This window comes from Anastrepha ludens, chromosome X, assembly GCF_028408465.1.
Source record: "Anastrepha ludens isolate Willacy chromosome X, idAnaLude1.1, whole genome shotgun sequence".
Classification (NCBI taxonomy): Eukaryota; Metazoa; Arthropoda; class Insecta; order Diptera; family Tephritidae; genus Anastrepha; species Anastrepha ludens.
In genome coordinates, this window is record NC_071503.1 from 16220072 (window position 1) to 16245400 (window position 25329).

Below are 25329 nucleotides of genomic sequence, written 5' to 3' on the forward strand. Positions count from 1 at the left end.
GTAGATATGACTCAAACTGAGTATCGCCTGCAACGGCTAGAAAATGTAATACAACCGAACATCGCCAAATTAAATATAGCTACTTGTGCCAAATATGTCGCCCATGTCCAAAGATTTATACCAGATGCGTTAAATATGAATGACATGTCTTTTTAATCATATGTAATAATTATTTGTATTAATCAATTTAATTTGTTGTGTTATTATATATATATACCTTTTCAATTATTAGTTGTGTTATTTGTTATGATGATTTATAATGTTTAGTATGTTACAATAAATAACTTCAAATTTGCATCAATTTAAAAATGCTTAATTTCTACTTAAAATGCTAAATTCCAACTTAAAATTCTTATTACTAAAGTTGAAATTGTTTATTCCCAATTTGAAATTGTTTAGTCCCAATTTGAATGTGTTTAGTCCCAATTTTAATGTGTTTATTCCAAATTTGAAATTGTTTAGTCCCAATTTGAATGTGTTTAGTCCCAATTTGAAGTTGAAAAGGTATAGATAGGAAGCTAAATTGGGGGCTCACAGTCGCAAACAGAGCACGGAAAGCTATGACCGCAATGTACTCCTGCGGAAGGCTTATTGGGAAGAAATGGGGATTGGAACCCAGAATGATACATTGGCTCTACACAGCAGTGGTTAGGCCAATTCTCTACTACGGTATAGTAATATGGTGGGATGCCCTTCAGAAGGGTGTGAACATCAAGAAACTTGACAAGGTGCAAAGACTAGCATCTGTTCTCATAACCGGCGCCATGTCAACCACACCATCGAAAGCATTATATGCGACACTAAAACTCCTTCCGGTAGATCTGCAGGCAATATATAACGCACGCAGTGCGGCAATAAGGCTGAACACTCTAAACAAGTGGTCAAACACGGATTATGGTCACGGTAAAATCCTGGCTGGCACTTCGGGGCTTCCCGGACTGGTGGACTATGCACTCCCGCCTATACTTGCCATTACATCGTTTACGACCCTCCTACCCTCAAGGGAAGAGTGGGAACGGGACGACGTGAGACAGGGCGAGTCCATCCATGTTTACACAGATGGCTCAAAGCTCGAGGGCAGGGTGGGCGGAGGTGTATATTCTGAACATCTGGGGATCTCCTTCAGTTTTCGGCTCCCCGACTACTGTAGTGTCTTTCAAGCTGAACTGATGGCAATAATAAAAGCCGCGACACTGATACAGTGTGATGCGATATCCGGAAATGATATCTACATTTTCACTGATAGCCAAGCGGCGATAAAATCCCTCACAAAACAGTCGACAACCTCCAAGGTAGCCATGAAGTCCCGCACATCTCTTAACGAGATGGCTGAGACATTTCACCTAAAGGTAACATGGGTTCCTGGACATCGCGACATTGAGGGTAACTGTAGAGCCGATGAACTAGCAAGACTCGGCACTAAACTGTCTGACGAGCACATAGATAATGACATAGGGATACCCTTACGAACATGTAAGCTACACATCCTTGAAGAAATTGTAAAGAAAGCAAACGAAAGATGGCGAAATGAAGCAACCTGCAAAATCGCCCGTCAACTTTGGCCAACTCTAAATGCTGAACGCACAGAATCTCTGCTAAGCCAAAATAAACACAGTCTTAGCACATTGATCTCAGTCATAACGGGGCACTGCCTAATAGGCAGACACGCCCAAAGGATGGGTGTGCAAACACATGACTTCTGTAGAAGTTGTCTAGATGAGGACGAGGAAGAGACAATCTCGCACCTACTGTGCCACTGCCCTGCTCTATCCAGACGCAGGTTTACTATTCTGGGTAGACCATTTTTTAATGAGCTAGAAGACCTCAGTACTATAAAAATCAGAGATATTTTAAAATTTTTGAAAAACACACACTGGTTTTAGGAGAGATAGGGGCAAGCTCCCCACGCGGCATCACAATGGGCTATGAGCCTGAGTGTGTCCCACAGGACAACCGCTTCAACCTAACCTAACCTAATTTGATGTACCTACCTAGAACAAATCCATTTTAATTTATAAATAAACAAACCATTTTTTCCCTACATGTAAACCAATTTATGTGTGTAGTACAGAACAAATGTAATTCGCAGACTCACATGTATAATTTGTGTATGCAATATATTAATAAAATTCAAAATCTACTTTTATACCTATGTCTCCGCAAATTTCGTTTTACCTGCTCTACATTTTCATATAATAATAAAATTGAACACTTTGTTAGTATAAATGCTGTAACTTCTTGCTCAAGAGTAAATAAGAATCGCTGCTAATTATTTTTGCTATTAATAACACAAATGTACTACGAACAATTTAAAGCGACACTCGAAAAACTTTGTTTGTGTTTATTTACTATTCACAATCCAATTCGCTTTGGAAATAATTATTTTGACACTTGTGCCAAAATAGCAAGAATAAAATATATGTAACTTTTTGTTTTTGTACAAGTGTTTAGTATAGTTACGCCTTGGATAAGAAACATCTTGGGATGTTATTTCAAAAATTTGTCGCCATGATTTGCCCTTTCTCTTTCACTCGACAGATCACATCTGCAAGCCCATTTGTCATTGCCGCTACTAAGTGTACAGAATGCAGTGTCCAATTTGTGATGTGCTTATTGATCTTGGTCCACAAATGGATGGACCAAAAGTTTTGTGCCGCCTCCGAACAGGAAATGGCTTTTTTATGAGGAGCTTGGCAGAAATATGCTAAGAAATTTCCCATCGCTATTGGTGTTTCGTGCCCACACCTGACTTCCCAAACGTCACTTGCGGTTCGCTAGTACAAAGTTAAATGTTCCTAAGCAAAACCAGTTTATTATGCATAACCATTTGACGTTCCCAAAAGCATGCATAAAGTTATTGATTCGCGTCACAAACGCAAATTGCTCATCGAAGAATTTTATGATGCAATGAGATTAAAAAATTACATCGCAGCGCTAAATTTCAAACCGACGTTTAGGAAGTCAGCCACACATACAATATGGCGAACAAACTTTTTTCGCTTGATTTTGTTTTTTAATTTTATTTTAATAAATTAAATAATTAGTATTAAGAAATTAAATAAAAATGTTGTTTAGCAGCTTATACCAGTAAAATTTAAATATATGTGTGTGTACGTTTGGCTTGTTTAGCCGCTGAATGCGGCTTTGCATTGAATTATACGAGTAAAATTTAAATATATCTATGTATACGTTGGCGAAATAAAGGGTGATTTTTTAAGAGCTATAGGAAAGTTTTTCAAAAAAACACACGTAAAATTCAGAAAAATGCATGAAATTTTTATTTAAATCGATAGTACAGTCCATATAATTTAATGTTTGAAGATTATTTCATGCAAATGTTGACCGCGACTGCGCTTCAAATGGTCCATCCGCTTAGTCCAATTTTGGCGTACTCTTTCCAATGTTTCGGCCGGTATCTCACGTATAAATGTTTTAATCTTGTCTTCCAATGCGTTAATTGAAGCAGGCTTGTCTGAATAGACATGCGCTTTAACATAGCCCCACAAAAAATAATAAAAAGTTGGATATCATTTCACGGTAGCGCTCACCATTTACAGTTACGTTACAATATATTAATAAAATTCAAAATCTACTTTTATACCTATGTCTCCGCAAATTTCGTTTTACCTGCTCTACATTTTCATATAATAATAAAATTGAACACTTTGTTAGTATAAATGCTGTAACTTCTTGCTCAAGAGTAAATAAGAATCGCTGCTAATTATTTTTGCTATTAATAACACAAATGTACTACGAACAATTTAAAGCGACACTCGAAAAACTTTGTTTGTGTTTATTTACTATTCACAATCCAATTCGCTTTGGAAATAATTATTTTGACACTTGTGCCAAAATAGCAAGAATAAAATATATGTAACTTTTTGTTTTTGTACAAGTGTTTAGTATAGTTACGCCTTGGATAAGAAACATCTTGGGATGTTATTTCAAAAATTTGTCGCCATGATTTGCCCTTTCTCTTTCACTCGACAGATCACATCTGCAAGCCCATTTGTCATTGCCGCTACTAAGTGTACAGAATGCAGTGTCCAATTTGTGATGTGCTTATTGATCTTGGTCCACAAATGGATGGACCAAAAGTTTTGTGCCGCCTCCGAACAGGAAATGGCTTTTTTATGAGGAGCTTGGCAGAAATATGCTAAGAAATTTCCCATCGCTATTGGTGTTTCGTGCCCACACCTGACTTCCCAAACGTCACTTGCGGTTCGCTAGTACAAAGTTAAATGTTCCTAAGCAAAACCAGTTTATTATGCATAACCATTTGACGTTCCCAAAAGCATGCATAAAGTTATTGATTCGCGTCACAAACGCAAATTGCTCATCGAAGAATTTTATGATGCAATGAGATTAAAAAATTACATCGCAGCGCTAAATTTCAAACCGACGTTTAGGAAGTCAGCCACACATACAATATGGCGAACAAACTTTTTTCGCTTGATTTTGTTTTTTAATTTTATTTTAATAAATTAAATAATTAGTATTAAGAAATTAAATAAAAATGTTGTTTAGTTTACAAAACTAAGGGGTGATTTTTTAAGAGCTATAGGAAAGTTGTTCAAAAAAACACACGTAAAATTCAGAAAAATGCATGACATTTTTATTTAAATCGATTATTTCATGCAAATGTTGACCGCGACTGCGCTTCAAATGGTCCATCCGCTTAGTCCAATTTTGGCGTACTCTTTCCAATGTTTCGGCCGGTATCTCACATATAAATGTTTTAATGTTGTCTTCCAATGCGTTAATTGAAGCAGGCTTGTCTGAATAGACATGAGTTTTAACATAGTCCCACAAAAAATAATCTAAAGGCGTTATATCGCACGATCTGAGCCGCCAATTGACAGGTCCCGCACGTGAAATGAAATGTGCACCGAACTCGCCTCACAACAAGACCATTGTTACGCGTGCTGTGTGGCATGTGGCACCGTCTTGCTGAAACCACATGTCATGCAAGTAAAGCTCTTGCATTTTGGGCAAAAAAAAATTGGATATCATTTCACGGTAGCGCTCACCATTCACAGTTACGCTACGATTCGCAGCATCTTTGAAGAAGTACGGTCCAATGATACCTCCAGCCCATAAACCGCAGCAAACTGTGACCTTTTCTGGATACATTGGTAGCTCTTGCAATTCTTCTGGCTGATCTTCACTCCAAAATCGTCAATCCTACTTATTTACGTACCCATTGATCCAAAAATGAGCTTCGTCGCTGAACACAATGTTTCGATAAAAAAGTGAATCTTAGGCCAACTTTCCAAGAGCCCATTCACCAAAAATTCTGCGTTGCGGTAGGTCGTTCGGCTTCAATTCTTGCACCAGCTGTATTTTGAAAGGCTTCACACCTAAATCCTTTCGCAAAATTTTCCACGTTGTTGAGTAACAGAGGCCCAATTGCTGTGAACGGCGACGAATCGATAATTGATGGTCATCATTAACACTGGCCGATACAGCTGCGATATTTTCTTCAGTTCGCACTCTACGTAAGCGTGTTGGTGGTTTGATGTCCAATAATGTAAATTTGGTTCTAAATTTAGTCACAATAGCTCGAATAGCTGCTTCAGTGGGTTGATTAAACTGACCATAAAATGGAAGAAGCGCGCGATAAACTTTCTTGACAGAACACGAATTTTTATAATAAAATTCAATGATTTGCAAGCGTTGTTCGTTTGTAAGACGATTCATGGTTAAATTATAGACCAAACTGAAGATGTTTGACAGTGAAACAAGATTCGAAACGTGCGTCAGCTGTTTAAACCAACTGTTTCAAAAGATAATATCTAAAAAATCACCCGTTATTTCACGTATCACATCATTTACGCAAATTCATCGTATTCGGCAGGTTTCTAAATGGTAATACAAATAAGTATCTGTAAAAATTCTTATTGTTATATGATAAATGTAACTATTAAATAAATTGGAATAAATAAATACTCAAAATAATTACGTTGCACTACATAACTATGGTCCTGTATTTATTTTTTTTTTGCCTAAATAAAGCCTTCCATTTAATATAGGTCCAAGTAGTAATATTTAAAGGAATTCAACTCGGTATCTCGTGAATGACTTTAGTAATGTTGGCTTCCAATGCCTCAATCGAAGCTGGTTTATCCACAAAGCATTTAGACTTTGCATATATATATATATAATTGGCGCGTACACCCTTTTTGGGTGTTTGGCCGACCTCCTCCTACTATTTGTGGTGTTCGTCTTGATGTTGTTCCACAAATGGAGGGACCTACAGTTTTAAGCCGACTACGAACGGTAGATATTTTTTTATGAGGAGCTTTTTCATGGCAGAAATACACTCGGAGGTTTGCCATTGCCTGCCGAGGGACGACGGCTATAAGAAAAAGGTTTTTGCTAATTTTGGTGTTTCACCGAGATTCGAACCGACATTCTCTCTGTGAAGTGCGAATGGTAATCACGCACCAACCCATTGGGCTACCGCGGCCGCCTTTGCATACACCTACACATAAAAGTCCAAAGGTGTGATATCACATGATCTAGGTGGCCAATCCACTGGTCCGAGACGAGAGATAAATTGCTCACCGATACGACGACGCAATAAATCCATTTCACGGATTGTATGCAAGTAACGCCTTCATGTTGGAACCAAATGCTGTGGAGATCCCGGGCTTCAATTTCCGAAATCAAAAAGTGGTTTAGCATGGAGCGATAGCGTTCGCCATTTACTGTTACAATGGCCCCAGCCTTGTCTTTGAAAAAATATGGGCCGATGATTTCCCCACCTCATAGGCCACACCAAACGGTTGTTTGCAATGGATGTAATGGTTGTTCTTGAAAGACTTCGGGTTACCGGGCCTAATCGCAAAATTCTGGTCCAAAAATGGGGATCTTCGATGAGTTTTTCAAGAGCCCAACGACTGAAATTATGACGCTTTTGAGGATCAGCCGGCTTCAAATCTTGGACTAGCTGTATTTTATAGACCTTTGCGTGAATTCGCCCAAGTAGTGCCATAAGATAGGCCACGTTGTTGAGATCAGCGCCGAATCGATTCTTCCGGGTCTTCGGCAAAACTCTCATTTACAGCCGTAATATTTGTTTCACTTTGGGCTGTAAGTATCCTCCAGTAATGTTAAATTATTCTCAATTTTGCCGATGGTTTGCCGATCAGTGCGTTCGGTAAGACGGTTATGTACACCATAAGTTGGCCTGATCACGAGATAAACACTTTTCACAGAGCGTCAATTTTTGTAATACAATTATACGGTTTGTGAACGTTGTTGAGGAGTAAGACTTTCCATGATGAAATGTCAATGAATACTTATGTATTTAATTTTACAGTAATCACGCGAGATCTGTCCAAAAAAACCCCCAATTGGAACAAGTATCTCCAATCTGATCACCCTTTATAAGACATACATATATATACAGTATTATGCAATATTTTCGGCTGAACCATCAAGCTATCAATTCGTTGTATGCAATTTAGCATGACTGATCAATTTCATAAAAAGCCACTATGTAGCTGTTCTAGGTGTTGACATATTTTGCACTCGTACGATGTTGTTTCAACGCTGTATCCTGGGTACTGTCATTCCATGAGTAAGTAGTGGGTTGATATAACCCTGTGCCATTTTGATATAAATAGAACTAAAAATACAGGTCTTTTTGTATTTTTAAACTATTGATAATACGTGGTTTTTCCTCCTATCTCGGAAATTGTGTTATTTAGATATCGAAAATTTCCAGTGTGTGCCATTATTTACAAATACAAAATGTTTTCTCAGGATGCAATGAGCGCTCAATAATTAATGCAATAAGCCTGCTAGTTAAAACACTGAAGAACTGAAGAAAATGAAATCCATATTTTAACAGCGCCTAAAAAATGAGTGTTAGGACCTTAGACATTCAATGGCGTCCCCTTTTCGTCAGATTGACTCCAGTTTTCGTGATAACGCTATTTGAAAATTTCACTTGGGGAGATCCTGAGCAACTTTTAGGTTAAGCTTCGACAGCCTAATTTTTTATTTATTTTGATATCGTACTTCTCGTGCTTCTTAATACTTAGGACATTTCTAACCCCCCATAGGATGGTCTGAACCACCCAAGGCACATTTCGAACATAATATACTCGTACTCTTAGGCCAAAAATTTGCAAATTTTGGCCATACGTCCTTGGGCAGTAAAGCCTAACACGCATGCCAATTCCTTACGGGGCATATTCTTTAGCCCAGTTACTTTCAGTAAGTGACCTAGTGACGGTACGCTCTTCATTTATTGATTGACGTGTTTATAACTATTCATAATATTTTACTATTTGGCTAGTTTCGCACCCATCATTCGCAGAGCGCTTTTACAGATTAGAGCAGACCCAGCATAAATTGTATTGTACCCATGGCTGCCATGCTCCTGGTTCATGTTATATTAGTAAATTCCATCACCTCGCCGTCGTTTAGAGCATTATCACTGTAGACATTTTCTTCCGTAAAGGAGATCGAGCAGTTAAACCACATTTCTGAATAGGACGAATAAATCACGGTACATTATTTGTGTAAGGAATTCTCAATTTTATTTGTCGTTCTATTCCAATTCAACATATTGACGTGAGAAAGTGCCCATACAATGTGTGTTTTTTTTTAGAGGTTAGGTTTTCAAGTTGGCACTACTTTTTTCGTAGATGGTCTTTTTGACAGCTGTCACTTGATTTATGCTCAGATTGGTTTGCCATTTCATAATGAATAGACTTACAACTGAACAACGTTTGCAAATCGTGCAAATTTATTACGAAAATAATGGTCCGGTTCGCGCGACGCATCGCGCGCTGCGTCCAATATTCGGTCGACAGATTCGTCCATCAGAGTCACTAATTCGATTAACCATGGATCGGTTTCGCACCACGTTTGCTCTAGTGAATAATACGCATCCTCAGAGACGTCGTACAGTGCACACCGAAGACGCTATTGCTGCTGTGGAGCAGAGTATCGAAGAAGACCCGAATGAGTCCATCCGCCATCGCGCGCAGCAATTGGAGATGTGCCCATCCACTTTATGGAAGATTTTGCGGAAGGATCTTGATTTGCGGGCTTACAAAATCCAACTCGTGCAAGAATTGAAGCCGAACGACCATCAAGCGCGTCGCACGTTCGGTGAATGGGCCCAAAACGAGATGGCCACCGATCCCGATTTTCACAAGAAAATTTTGTTCAGCGATGAAGCTCAGTTTTAGTTGAATGGGTATGTCAATAAGCAAAATTGTCGCATTTGGAGTGAACATAATCCACAAGCCATTGCTGAGACGCCGTTACATCCTCAAAAAGTCACTGTTTGGTGTGCTCTATGGGCAGAGGGAATCATTGGTCCATATTTCTTTAAAAATGAAGCCGGCCATAATGTTACAGTCAATGGAGAGCGCTGTAGAGCCATGATTAATGACCTTTTCGTGCCTGAATTGGACGATGTTGATGGGGACGACCTTTGGTTCCAACAAGACGGCGCTACATGCCATACAGCCAACGCAACAATCGATTTATTGAAGGAAACTTTTGGTGAGCGCATTATCTCGCGCCGTGGACCTGTGGCGTGGCCTCCAAGATCGTGCGATATAACACCGCTGGACTATTTCTTGTGGGGCTATGTGAAGTCGCTTGTCTACGCAGATAAGCCCGAGACGACGTCTTGGAAGAGAATATTCGGCGCGTTATTGGTGACATACGGCCCCAATTGCTGCAAAAAGTGGTCGAAAATTGGGCCTCTCGGCTGGAATTTATTCGAGTCAGCCGCGGCGACCACTTGCCCGAAATTATTTTTAAAACATAATGGCAAACCCTTATCTTTATAATAAAGCTAAATTCTTGGCCATAACATTAAATTATATACGTTTTATTTCATCTTGAAAACCTAACCTCTAAAAAAACACCCTTTACCTATCTTTTTCCACCTACTACTTTTCACTAATTCTCTTAGCCATTTAATTCGAACATCTGTGTCTACGAATTTTAAGGAGATCTGGTGCTAAAGTCTCACTCTCTTTCTCCCTTTTTTACTCGAGGAATATCTAACTTTCCCGCACAAAGTCCACGACGACCCTCTTTACCACCTGGACAAAGGGAGTCAAACTGCAACTCAAGTTAAAAGTCGATGGCACACCAATTCCGACTGTTAACAATCACAAAACAATCACACAACCGCATTTGCCACTGAAGTCCAAAATCGCAACAAGGTCCTCAAAGCAATGAAATGTTGGTATCGACATTTAATGCAATTGGTCGGCCTGTTCTAAACTATGCTGCGTCTGTCTGGTTGCCTGGAACTAGCGACATGCAGTGGATAAAGGTCGAGACTTGCCAAAACACTGCTATTCGGACAGCGACGGGTTGCCTTTTGATATCCCCTCTTCAACATCTTTACAACGAGGCACATATGCTCCCAGTAAAGATGACTCCGCAATTACGCCGACGAAATCCACGACGATACGAACAGACATCTACTGGACCAGACAGTGTTTAGACAGACAATAAACGACACTTATTGGGAGACCATCACCACCTTCTTAAGCTTTCGACCGCCGAATGCCGTAATCGGAGTCCAACCACCACCACAGCAGATGAAGAGCTCCAGCTTTCTCGTGAGACCCGCGTAACCCTGGCACAATGAAGTTCTGGATATTGTAGCAGGTTAAACTCCTACTTATCCAGAGTTGACCTTCACATACTAAACATATGTCCGTTTAGATGAGTTAGACGAAGACGACCGGTCATATACACTACACTGACAGGGCTTGTACTGCTGCTACGACAACCACAATTATGCACACCATGGTTTCATCTTGTCTGCTGTTGCAATTGAACTGTACTTTCTTTGCGAGCGTTGCATACCATAGGGCTTTCTTTACAATGTATGGCCCATTTTACTTTGGCTGGAGTTTTCGCGTTTCTCTTGTACTTGGTGGCGGAGATTCTATGAGGACCAAAAATCTCTCCTTATATGGCACTGGTTTCCTATGTCTAGCGTCAAATTTGGCCTTCCATATAAGCTGCTTTGATATTACGAATTGCTTCATTATGTCCCGCGTCATCTGTGGTTGTTCATCGTCCGTCTGCAGCACCGCCAATATCTTATTTCCACTCAAATCGCGAAGCGGAAAATTGTGATCCAGGTCGATCCATTTACAAAAATTACTGAATGCAGCGAGGCCTATTACTAGAATAACAATCCCAACCCTGTCTCAAAATAAGTTGGCGATGACATTCCATCCACATCTGGTGCCAGAAGTAGACCCCGTAGACCCCCCTCTGGAAAGTGTACAGGGATATCCTGAAAGAAAGCCCGGACCTCCACCCAGTTGCGTGAAAGCGGGTTAGTTCCAACCCCACGTCAAATTAAGGTGCGTTGATGAACGATTGGTGTGCCTATACACCCTGGAAGTAAAACACATAGGGGAGCCTTTCCGAGGGCCAAGATCCAAAGCCTCGATACCAGACTTTTACACCGACCCAGAGGAAGGGCTGGAACTGATCAAACGAGGCAACCCTGTGCTACCTACCAACAAGTGGAAGGTGGGAAAGATTGGCGAAGTGAATGGCAAGAGAAGGCTAGTTGTGATCATCTTGAATGAGGAATCACTGGACCCACTCGCCAGCCAAAAATTAAAGGTAAATTACGGCTTCCATACACTGACAATCTATGTCTACAGACCGGATGTAGCCAGTAAGAGTAACTCAGAAGGAAACAAGACCTCAGCTACGGAGGAGTCCACGGTTGCTTTAGACAACCGTCCGGGCGACGAGGCATCAATTTCCGAAAGATTGCCCTAGAGGATATACTACTTCCGACGTGGAGAACGCTGACCAAACCATGCTTGGCTGTCATCCAACAAAGTATACCAGCGATGGTGAGGGTTGTACAGATCAATTTTCACCACAGAAAGGCGGCCTCAGTCGGACTCATCTTCCATCTCTCTGAAATAGACGAAGATATCACGCTCATTCAAGAACCATGGTTCGTAAAACATCGGGTTTGCGTGTAGAGCAACAAGGAGTACAAACTGGTATATGTCACCGACAAAGGTAAGCCCAGGTCGTGCAAACTAGTGAAAAAACGTATTAATGTGTACTTATTGATACAATTTAGCGATGCGGATAACGTAGTCATATTAGTGGAGAGCCAATATTGTCCTTCCCATATAGTTTGCCTCGTCCTACATGACGCGACACATGGTATTCCATTTATACTGGGAGTAGATGATTATGCCCACTATCATGGCTGGGGAAGTTCAGACACAAACAAACGCGGTGAGTACACTTTTCTGTCAAAAGATAGAAAGCTCCTCCGAGACCAGTAGACAACGAAAATATGCATCAATGAGCCCCAACAACCCTAGTTACCTCCTGAGAGAGGACGACAATTGGACAGCTAATCGTGAAGAAACACTGGCATTACTAATGCTGACACACTTTCCAGGTTGTCTCTGCAACAAAGACCGTAGAACTCATCCTATAGTTTACAAATCGCCGGGGTCAGACGGAATTATCCCCGCTGATCTGCAACATACAATAGATATGATTGCACTTAGACTCGCCTCAATTTTTGAGGCAGCAACACGACTTAAATATATCCCCAAAAAATGGGTTGAAGTAAAAGTGGTATCCATTCATAAAGGAGCAATACCACTCATACGAAACCGAAAGCATACAGTCGAATTAACCCTAATCGGGCAGACGATAAGCGTAGATTTGGGCGTAATATCCATTAAGAAATTTCCAGTCAAAGAAACACCCCAGTGTGAGGTAATCTCTCCCCTTCTGTGGAACCTGGCTGTCAATAGTATTCTTCAGAAACTTGAAAAAATGAAAGGTGAGATAATCACATATGCCGATGATATTGTTATAGCGATTTCGGGTAAACACCTTCCAACACAGTGTGATCTGCAATAAAGACCTCTCAACAGACTTTAGTGTAAAAGTCGGGGACTAAAAGTAAATCCGGAAAAACGGGAATAAATGTAGGTTGGAACCCAGAATGATACGCTACACTACACTACATTATTTAGACCAGTTATTTACTATGGTATTGCAATATGGTATCTGTAATATGACTTTGAGAAGGGCATGAACATTAAAAGAGTTGACCAGTTTCAAGTACTCACATCTGTTCTCATAACCTGTGCAATGTCAACCACACCATCGAAAGCATTATATGCGACATTAGACTTCCTTCCGGTCCTATCGCGCACAGTGCGGCAATAAGGCATAACACTCTAAGTAAGTGCTCAAACACGGAATACGGCCACGATAAAATCCTATATGGCATGTTGGAGAATAGGTGGACTATGCAGTCACATTTACACTTGCCAATACAACGTTCATGACCCGCCTACCCTCGAGGCAAGGGTGGGAACGGGACGGGGTAAGATAGGGCGAGTCCATCCATGTATACACAGATGGTTCAAAGCTCGAGGGGAGGGTGGGCGCAGGCGTATATTCCGAATATTCGGGGATATCCTTCGGTTTTCGACTTCCCGGCTACTGCAGTATCTTTACGGCCGAACTGATGGCAATAATTAAAGCCGCAACACTGGTACAGTCTGATGAGATATCTGGAAATGATATCTACATTTTCACTGATAGTCAGGCGGCTATAAAATCCCGCACAAAACAGTTAACAACATCCAAGATAGTCATGAAATGCCGCACATCTCTTACCGAGATGGCTGTGTCATTTGAACTAGAGGTAACATGAGTTCCTGGGCATTGTGACATAATTGAACTAGCGAAACTGGGCACCAAATTGACCGAGTAGTACATAGACAATGATATAGGCATATCCTTGCAACCATGTAAAGTGCATATCTTTCAGGAAATTGTAAGAGCAGTGAATGAAGAAGGGCGTAGTGAAACCACTGCTAAGACGAAACATGCACAGTCCTAACACACTGATTTCAGTAATAACGGGGCATTGCCTAATCGGCAGGCACGCCCTGAGGATGGGTATGCAAACACATGGCTTATGCAGAAATTGCCTAGATGAGGAAGAGGAAGAGACGACCCCGCACCTTTTATTCCACTATTCTGCTCTATCCAGACGTAGACTCACCTATTTTCCCTGCGACTCTATTCTCTCTACCCCACGAGAGAGGCTATGGAAGTCGTAAGACCATGGGTTTAGGTCTCATTGTGGAATGTGCTGCAAATTCACAGAACACACTCTGGAGTAGCACGCAATGTAACTTCAAGAAGCATAAGCTCATGGATTTCATTCTGTCATCTCACTTAGTTATACAGAACGTTGGCACCAACCCGACTTCCGTAGCAAGCAGGAGACAGAAAGTGATTGATATGACATTATCAACCTACAAAATACCAGATCATATCACTAGTTGGAAAGTACTCAATAAAGATTCCCCCGTTCGGACCATCGTTAAATAAAGTTTAGGCTTGCGGCAGAGACCCCAGCGGGCCGGAATCCCAGAAAAGCGGATTGGACACGATATGAGGAACTCATTAAGGAGGAAATCCTTGACGTTCCCAAACTCCGAACAATAACTGCGATTAGAGAAGCCACAGATTCATTGGGGCAAACTTTAATTGAGTGTTATAATAAGGTGTGCCCGGAACGTAGGAGAAGAGAGGGTAAGACAGTCCCTTGGTGGAACACCGAACTCACGAAATTATGGAAAACTTCCAGGAAATTACTTTACACAGCTATTAAAACTCAGTTAGAAGGATTGGACTGCCTACCGTAAACTGAAGAAGGAATATAAAAAAGAAAATTAGATCATCTCAATTGGACTCTTATATAGAACCTTATGCAGTGAACTGGAGAAACGGAAGAGTTCAGCGAAGTTAAGCAAGGTCCTCCAAAAAGACCGGACGGCTAGTTTGGAGTCACTGCTCAAACCTGATGGTACTTATACTGACTCAAAATCAGAAGTGTACGATGTTCTCTTTTCATCACATTTCCCTGGCTGCAGAAATGTTGTTGGCTAAGTCTCCATCGATCAATCTGATCAGGCCAGTATAACTACCAGGAGACTTGATTGGTTCACTGTATGTATCTATGATTGTTAAAGAGAAAACGATAAGGTTCACCTTCTCGTCATTCGAAAACTTTAAGTCCCCAGGACCCGATGGCATTTACCCAATCATGGGACATCGTGACGGAGAACAACCAATGAAGGTTCTGAAAAGAATCTTTACGACCTGTCTTATGTTTCACAATCGTGGCGTTTGGCGAAAGTTGTATTTGTCCAAAAGCCAGGCAAGGACAACTATGCCTTACCAAAAAGTTTCAGAACTATAAGTCTTACATCGTTTATGCTTAAAAGTCCGGAACGTATGGTCGAGAAGCACATTAGGACGAGGGTTCTAAGTCGCAACCCTCTCAATGTCAGACAACTCGCTTATCAAAGTGAAAAATTTTGTAAATCGGTTCTACACGAGTGCGTCAGCATCATCGAAAAAGGATTGGAAACAAAAGAGTGCACTCTTGGTGTGTTTGTGGACATTGAAAGAACTTTTGATAATGCTACCTTTGATTCTATGTGCTCTTCTATCAGATGGAGTAGAAGAAATTATTGGCAGATAGATTCACTCTATGCTATCCAAGAGATTCCTTATCACAGATGGAGGAAGCGATGAAGGAGTCCAGATGAAAGTTAAGAAGAGCGTCCCACAAGGCGGTGTAGTTTCTCAAGGCTGGTGCTTTTTGTGGACTCTCTTTTTAACAATCTGCAGGAAATTGGACACGTCCACGTACTAATCTTAGGACCGCCCCTAGTCGCTATATGCAATAAAATGCAGGTAGCTCTAAACAAGATTGACCATTGGTGCGAATTCCATGGACTTTTGGTGAATCTTATAAAAAGGACCTTGGTTTTTTTGACTAGGAAACGCAACACGGAAGATTTGTTACTACCCATTTTTTTTTCTTTATTTGTTTTAGGCAGGACGCGTAAATCAAAATGTCAGAATCATCAGCAAAGGCACCTACTCCTCGGTTGATTTCCTCCCTGAAACCGCGTTAGCATTTCTTCAAGGTGGAGCCGCGTTTATGTCAATTTACACAACGGGCTTCTGCGTCCAGCTTTCGTTCCTGTGGGCGTATGCAGACTTTACGCCATCGATAGTATTCACTCCTCCCACTGCTTTTTCAAGGGAAAATGAACCATCGGAGAATGTGCAATAGTCCGATGCTCACAAACTAATGTCTTTTTGGTACTGTTGTGAGTGTTTGACTCAAGCGTCCTTATCTGTCGTCGGTTTGTCTAAAAAAAGTCATCTCCACTATCCAGCTGCTAGCAAAGGTGCTTACAAAAAAAAATAATAAAGGAAATATAATATACAATAGTATATAAGCTTTGTTTTTTCTTCCTTTTTCCCTCAAAACTGTCGAATTATGACTTAGCTTGATTAAGTACATTACGTAAAAAATAATCAGCCTGGCCTTGCTACCAAATTAATTAAATATTTTAATAGTGTTAAATACTTGACCTATCATTCAGCTTGTACTGCTGCCGCTGTTGCTGCTGCAGTTGCAACTGCTGCTGTCGGTTCTGGGTTTTCCTCTCCCAGTCAATGCGGTTGAGCTTCGTCACGACTGTAGCCGCGAACGTTTTTGCGACGTCCCATTTGGTGATTGTCGAGCACATATCCTAGACAAATCTTAAGTGGGATGGCGGGAGTTCGAATGCCTTCTCCAGCACTGGATTTCTTAGTTACCATTGTATTATACATCAGCAAACATTAATTGGAAATTTTCTAAACTTGAACAACGTTATGAAACTGGTGGTGAAAATTGTGAACAAAATTAGAGCTCAAGCGTTACAAAGAAGATTATTTAAAACCTTGGCTGATGAAATTGACTGTCAATACGGAGAGCTACTTCTTCACTCTGAAGTGCGATGGTTAAGCAGAGAACGAGTGCTCAAACGTTTCAATGATGTCCTGCCTGCTATACTCCAATTTTTCAAAGAACGCGATGAACCGATTCCTGAACTGGAAAATTGGACTTGGCTCAGAGATTTTGGTTTTCTTGTGGACATTACAGAGAAATTAAATGAGCTTAACTTGCAGCTTCAAGGCAGGGATAAAGAATCAGCGGAAATGATTTCTGATATAAATGCATTTATTACAAAACTTGAATTTTGGGAACAAAACCTAAAAAACCGCGATACTAAACATTTTCCTATTCTTTCCGAAAAGATATCCAAATATGTATTAGAGCCCTATGACAGTAATTTTCATATGGAAATAGTTTCTAACTTGAAGAAAAACTTCAAAAATCGTTTCAAGGATTTCAGCAAAATTGCTTTAGTGGCGCAATTTGTTGTTTCACCCTTCATGGACATTGATATACAACAGTTTGCAACTTGTGTTTTGAACAACTTTGGCGAAGACATTGCTGTGACAGAAATGGAACTGATTGCTTTCAAAGTGACTTGACTTTAAAATCTTTATGTTCAAATACAAAATGTATTTGGACTTTAGTAAGTAAAGATAAGTATTCAGTTTTATGTCGTGTTGCGTTGAAAGTGAAAGCGTTATTCAGTTCAACTTATTTGTGTGAATCTTCTTTTTCCAATATGAAATTCATTAAAAATAAATACCGCAATCGGCTTACAGATATACATTTGGATAACTGTATTCGAATGACTGTATCAAATTATACTGTAAATATTAAAAAAATTATCGATGAGTCAGAATGTCAACCTTCTCATTAAATATGCTCTTTTTATCTGCCCATATTTTATTTATATAATAATGTACTATTACTGTTTTGTTGTTTTTTTAAGTCGCTTGTGATTTGCCATTATGACTGGAAAAAATTTTGTTACGATTGATAGGTGTGAACATGGATGTAGTTATGCATAAGTCGCTACCAAAAAAAAATTGAATAACTTTTTTTCTTTTTAAGTTATCTGTTCCATTTTTGTTTTAATTTGCAGATTGATCTTTAAAATTTATTTAAATGGATAACTGGGACACGCAAACAAGAATTTGGATAGTCCGCCGCTATCACGCACTGGAGTCCGTAGTTTTGGTACAGAGAGAGTACAGGCGGATGTTTGGCGGCGATCCCCCGAGCAGATGGACCATAATGAGACTGGTGAATAATTTTGCTGAGCAAGGAACAGTCGCAAGAAGGCCTTATCATCGAAACCCACCAGTTCGGACGGAGGAAACGATCACTGCTGTAGCCGCAGCTAAACAAAGCAATCCAAGGGTTTCAACAATAAGCTTATCTGCTCAACTTGGTGTCAGCCGACAGTCTTTGCAAACAATAATGCACAAAGATTTAGACTTATTTCCCTACAAAATTCAAATGGTTAACAAACTGAATGCAGCAGACTTGTCGATTCGCTTGGAATTTTGCCAGAAGATCCTGCAAATGGTGGAAGAAGACCAAAACATGTTAAACTGCCCTTTCATGTCTGATGAGGCCCATTTCGATTTAAACGGCAATGTGAACAAACAAAATTGTCGAATATGGATTACTTCTAACCCACAGATACTGCACGAGACGGAATTGCATCCTCTTCGCGTGACAGTGTGGTGTGCGGTTTCTTCACGCTGTATTGTCGGGCCTTATTTTTTTGAAGAAAATGGTCACACCGTTACGGTTACTGGAGACCGTTATTTGAAAATGCTGAAAGAATTTTTCTATCCAGAACTACGCCGAAAGAGAATTCCTTTCAACTCTGTGTGGTTTCAACAAGATGGGGCAACGTCTCACATAGCCCAGACTGTTATGACAGAGTTGCGACGAAAATTTCCCAATAAACTGATTTCAAGAAACTCCGAATTTCGTTGGCCCCCCAGGTCGCCTGACCTTACTGCACCTGACTTTTTCTTGTGGGGTTTATGTAAACAAGAAGTTTATAAAACAAAGCCAACAAATTTGGATGAACTAAAACAATCCATTCGGGCAACAATTGCGGCTATTCCTGTCGCAACTCTCAAAGCAGCAATGAACAACTTTTTACTAAGATGCCGCACTTGTGTCAACGAGCATGGGGGGCATTTAAATTCAATTATTTTTAAAACTAGTTAAGCTACATTTAATAAAATTTAATGACCTTCAACTTGAAAAAAAAATAAATGAATTCCATACACTAAAAAAAAAGTTATTTGAGTTTCTTAATGTAGCAAAATTCATCAGCCACCCTGTATAAGCACTATAAGTCATAAGTTTATTATATATAGAACGTATATTAGTAAAATAAATACATGTATTGTATGTCGAATATAACTGTGTATTATTTAATTTATGTTGGCTTGTGCAAGTAGCTCGCTGTTTATTTCAAAATCTTGAAAGTAGCTCAACACATTGAAAAGGTTTGCGACCACTGGTCTATAGTATCTCGACGGCCTATCGCTAACATTTTATAATAGTGTTATACTAATGTCTTTGTATGTTTTAGAGTTCATCATTAGTATATGAGTCTCACATTCAGAAAGTCTGTCAAAAACGCTACCACAAATTCATTCCATTCCCGAAATGCTGGCTGAGAGCATCAGCCCATCGCTAATATCATGAACAATGAATGGGAAGTAAATAATATAAAATAAATATACAAGGATGCCAAATAACATATGTAGAATTAACGATGACACTATTAACCCTTCTAGCCTTGGTGTGACCTTTTTTGGTTTGCCACGGGAGTGTTTTAACTATAACCGATTTTCGATTTCTACGTGATTTTATATGTTTTACACTGTTTCTTCATTTTTGCTGTTTTACTTTTATGATAATTATAATAAACCAATTGTATAATTATTAATGATAACCCGGCATTATTGCAAAAACTTTTGATGCGATGTAAAGAACAATATGAATCACTTGTAACGGCCTGGCTCATCAACTCAGCAGCAGTAACCAAAAATATACAAAAAAATATAATATACCGTAAAGTTTCTTGTATTTGCATGTGTTTCTATTAAATAACTATTTTTGTTGACAGGAGCAAATAGAAAGAGTTAGCAAAGTGTTCTAATACAAAAACAACGGAATTCAAAGTAATATGCCTTAATCGATTCTACTAATAATGATAATAGAAAATATTACAATGCGAAAAGAATTATGAGACAAACTGAATGAGAAGTTTCTCTTGACCAGTGTAAATAAAAACGAAAACTTCATACATATATGGATAATACAAAATGTCAAAAAATATTAACCATAATCTCTACCTCTCATCACGGAGTGTGTTTCCATTGATTAACAGCTAAATCAGGCACACAGGGAATGCATTCGTATTTTTAACAGCTGCGTTTTCCAGCGTACAAAGTAAAATAAAATAAATTTTCCACCCAGTAGTATTGTAAAGTAAAAAAAGTTGTTCTGATGTAAACAATTGAGTTCCACAATAAAATAAACAAATGAAGTGGTAAAGCAGCTTATGCTGTTTTATTGTATTACTATTTAAATAAAAAAATTATTTTTTTCACGTGATCTTTCGGAAATCCCTATCAAACGCATGTGCACATGTAGATATATAATTCGCACGGCGTATATAGAGACATACATACATAAGTTTACGATTCCTAATAGCCATAAATATAATATTTGAATTCACTTATTTGGTTAGTTTATTTTCCAAAGGTGTGCGCCTTCGTAGGCACAAACGTGGTAATCAATTACTCGATTGCTTTATCCATGAAATCTAGAAATCTTTTGGCATATTGATCGGGATCACATGTGGAAATACCATCTACATTACTTCCGTATTTAACAGTTTTAGCTGCCTTGGCGGCCTAAAAAAACACAAATAAAGTAAATTTCTATTAGCTGGTCGACGAAGAATAGCCAACATGATTTGAAGCTGACATGCAAAGGTAAAAATGTAATCCTAACGATATATGTATATAGATTTCAACGGCAACGACAGCCATTTCAACGTACCGGATTGACTTGTAATTTTCCCGATTGTGGGCATTATCGATGTAAACCTACAGCATTTTTTTTACATAGGCTTACATATTATTCATATTATACATATTTTCAATTTTATTTGATAGCTATACAGTTCAAGAAACAATCAAAAAGCGCGGCTCAAATGAAAGATTTTCAAATGTTTTGAGAAGTGTAAACCAATTATGTGGCTATATGCTATAGAAGAATTGGGATGCAAATTGCCAAATAAAGACAAAAAGGAATGCGACAGAGATATGAAGTGATGATTACCTTCCGCAACTTAATTGCCTTGCACATCGCTTAGATTTTCGTAGAGATTTCTCGTACTCTTCGCCCATCTCTATTATCATTATCTTTTGCTCTCTGACCCCCAAACTTAAAACCATACACTATTTTTTTATATTTTATTCAAATACATAACTTTTTAACAACTGTCAATACTACTTCTACATCTGTATGTAAGTTAACACGAGCAGTGGCATAAATGCGCAGACAGCTTAAGTTATGTAAACAATCAAACTCATTGCGCAAGGTGTTAAGCAGGTGTTAAGTATTAATTGAATAAATTATAAAAACATTATTTATGAGTACTAGTGACGACAGTTTGGAAGAACTATATCTGGCGTTTGGTGGAGTTTGGAAAGTAGTGAGACATGATTCAATAGATACATAAATACAGTTTGCGCAAGATGTTGGTGGGGAGTCATTAATCAAGACCGGTTAAAAGCATTGATTGAATTTGCTTTTGACGCAGCCCTGGCAGTGCAAATAAAAGCCTAAGACAGTTAGTGGTATAAGATATGACGATTTGCTCGAAGTAGTAAAGTCTCTACCGGACTTCGAGAGTAAGCGGGAATCTTACGATTCATGGAGGCAAGTAGATTATACCGCAAAGTTGTAAGGACTTTTTTTTTTTTTTTAAGGACTTCGATGGCAGCTATCGCCATAATAAGCACACATAGTGTGAGCATCATTCATCACCGTACTCAACTTTAGAGCGATCATAGCTCCTTAAGACTTTACATACACACACGAACAAAATTATTCTTCCTGTATCTTGAGAAAAAATTAATGTAATTAAAAATGTTATTTTAACAAAATACACAACTATATTCTTTATTTTAAAGTAACATAAACTTAACAAAACTTTACTTCATAAATAAAATATTAACGAAAATCATACGATTCCTCATATTTTCATGCTTTCGAATAAGTCCCGGTATGAATATACTCAACTTATTTGGTCATTCCAAGTCTTACTTTCGAGTTATTAATACATCATGGGTCGGAAATAAGCAGACACAACTGAAGCTGAAAGAAAAATAATTTTGCATATGCATAATGAGTCAATAAAAATAAAAGGTTAGAGTTCGCAAAGGGGGAAAAAAGTAAGCCACTTGATTTCTGGAGCAACGTCATTTTTTAGCCACGAGAGTGAGCCCAGCATTTTTCAATCGGACGGATTCGAGTCTAGGGAAAACCCAATACCGAATTCGAAAAAAGCAATAGAATAAGTAGAGTGAAAAATGGTGAGGGTGTAATGGTAAACTTTTATTTATTGATGTTCTTCGCAATTCACAGAGAGAACGTAGGTTCGAATCTGGGTGAAACAGCAAAATTAAGAAAAAGTTTTTTCTAATAGCGGTCGCCCCTCGGCAGGCAATGGTAAGCCCCCGAATGCATTTCTGCCATGAGAAAGTTCCTCATAAAAAATATCTGCCGTTCGGAGTCGGCTTGAAACTGTTGGCCCCTCCATTTGTAGAACAACATCAAGACGCACACTACTTTTATTTTCAACAAGATAATGATCCAAAGCATAATGCCCACGATGTAGGTAGGATCATACATCATGTTCCCCACATTCTTCCAACACCACTACAGCCTCCAGACTTGAATCTCATCATTGTGGAATGAACTGGCTAAAATTAACATAACTAGCAAAACCCAACTAAAGGAGGTACTCAGGAATCGAAAATCAGGAGTCCAAATGTGACCAAGAAATTAGTTAACTCTTTGCCAAATAGATTTAATGAAGTCAACAGACAAAAAGGAATGACTACTAAAAAATAAAATTTCATTGAACTTAATATTTTATTTGTGAAATTGAATTGTCTGAATAATTTTGTCCCTTAAAAATATGAAGAAGATTAAGAATATAAGAATTCTTGATTTTTGCTAATTTTTCATTCATAGAGTACAGTTTTGTTAAGCTTATGTTAATTTTAAATAAAAAATAAATGTATGCATTTTTCCTAGAATCACATTTTTAATTTATTAATTTTTTCTGAAGATACAGTTTATCGAATGCAAAATGTGTGATTGTGTGAATAATTAAGGTTGAACCAGAGTGGACTACCCTGCGACTGGGAAGTATGACACCCATGCAATACTACGACGATGTAGAGCGTATGACATTACTGACGAAAAAGACAGTTATGAGGCAAAACGAATTCGAAAGACGTAGAGGCCCGAAACTTCAAAGGGTAAACCACCTTGAATACGAAGATTAGTATAAAGATCAGCAATGTGAAGAGTACAGAGATTTAACCGAGGAATCAACTCCAGACATTTACGAACATAATGAGAAAGACGACTTCGAAAATGGTTTAGCTACGTACTGCTACCGTACGTAAAGCGGACTCTAGCAGTGACGCCCCGAAAACTTTTGAATGATACAGGTGCTTGAAACCAGTAAAAGGCCAATAAATCTCCCCTTTCTTGTTAAATCTATCCATAGTTTCCATAACAGATGTGTCATCAGGATTTTTGCAAAAGAGAGCTCATTTTTCTTCTTGCCCAATCTTAGAATGTTTGGCGGGATAATTGGGCTCAACTCGCTTACGGAGATCAATACAAGGATAAATCGAAAACACAAATTACCAAACTATAATGAAGGTGCGGCCGCCGTAGCCGAATGGGTTGGTGCGCGACTACCATTCGAAATTCAGAGAGAACGTAGGTTCGAATCTCGGTGAAATACCAAAATTATGAAAAAGTTTTTTTCTAATAGCGGTCGCCCCTCGGCAGGAAATGGCAAATTTCCGAGTGAATTTCTGCCATGAAAAAGCTCCTCATAAAGAAAATATTTGCCGTTTGGTGTCGGTTTGAAACTGTAGGTCCCTCCATTTGTGGAACAACATCAAGACGCACACCACAAATAGGAGGAGGAGCTCGGCCAAACACCCAAGAAGGGTGTACGCGCCAATTATATATAGGTATATTATATACAATATATGTATATGTATATAATGAATGTCTGGAATCTATTCCGGTTTCAAAGTATGTAGATGTTAATTTCCCACAAGTGAAACAAAATTATCAAAACAGTGAAGGCAAAATTTCGGAAAATATGATAGGTAAAAGATTTCTACTTGCAGATTCACACGAAATGTTTTCGTACAACACCAATATTGTCGCTACTATCAGAGCGCAGTCCAAAGGTTAATCAAAACTGTATAACAAAAATATTTAACAAGAAACAAGGAAATTCGAGATCTGCTAAAAAGCGGTATCATCAGATCATACCGGTCTCCTTACAAAAATTCAACATGAGACAAACTATGTCGAAATAGCTATCTCTAGAAAATATCCGTGCTTTGGAGAATGAGGTGAAGTCAGATTTAGCCACTACTCACAGTGAGCCTTCAATGACATACGCCATAATTATTTAAGAGACAGAAATTGGGTCGAAACGCATTTTTGTCATGTTTGAAGAAAAAACGAGACACATCATCTTATTTCAAACAAGGAGGCGCTATTGAATATGGCCATAAACGGGGTAAAAGACGGTGTTCTAAATGCGATTTACTACGAATTACTCATTATCGCGAATTACCCAATTCAATTCTCTGTGGGAGAGTATCTTGGTAGAGACATTTTCTCTACTGATAAGAAATAATTTCTTACTTGTATTGACAAGTTTCCCAAGTTTGTGGTAGTTCAACAAATAGAATCAAGAATCATCGTTGATGTGAAATTAATCAGTTCATGAACTTTTTCCCACTGATGAAAACGTTTCATTACGATAATGACAAGTCTCTGAACTCTGAAACAATAAAACCCATTTTGACAAATAATTTTAATATCCAAATGGCTAATGCTCCTCTATTACATAACAAATCGAACAGTCAGGTAGAGAGTACCCAGCACCTTGCTGGAAATCGCTAGGTGCCTTAAAATACCGCTAGGTACCGAAAAATCGATGACACTGTTGAGCTCATTCTGTTGGCCACCATCGAGTATAATAAATCAATTTACTCAACAATTAAGCGATAGCCTGCTTATTTATTTATTTTTGATATTATTTTTCCGGCTTCGTAAGAATGAAATAACGAATAAAATCAAAAAGGCACAGAAGGAGCATTGTGATTATTTAACCACAAGCTAGACAAAACAGGACTTTCCAGTTTTTGTGAAACAGTTTTGTTAAAAACTAA

At 38.8% G+C, this 25329-nt stretch overlaps 1 protein-coding gene across 6 annotated transcripts in view; it reads right to left on the minus strand.

Moving 5' to 3' along the window:
* The window catches only part of LOC128870431 (phosphatidylinositol 5-phosphate 4-kinase type-2 alpha), a 178736-nt gene that overhangs the window by 65751 nt on the left and 87656 nt on the right, over nucleotides 1-25329 (minus strand). The window contains exon 9 of one of the 6 annotated variants that reach the window (XM_054113053.1): nucleotides 3229-3487. The exons of 3 other annotated variants lie outside the window; for them this stretch is intronic. In XM_054113053.1, coding sequence (XP_053969028.1) covers nucleotides 3356-3487 — 132 coding nt within the window. In that variant the 3' untranslated portion in view covers nucleotides 3229-3355. Of the gene's footprint in view, nucleotides 1-3228; nucleotides 3488-20359; nucleotides 20734-22048; nucleotides 22205-25329 lie in introns of those variants that run through there. 2 more of the 6 variants (XM_054113055.1, XM_054113059.1) reach the window with 2 other exon arrangements.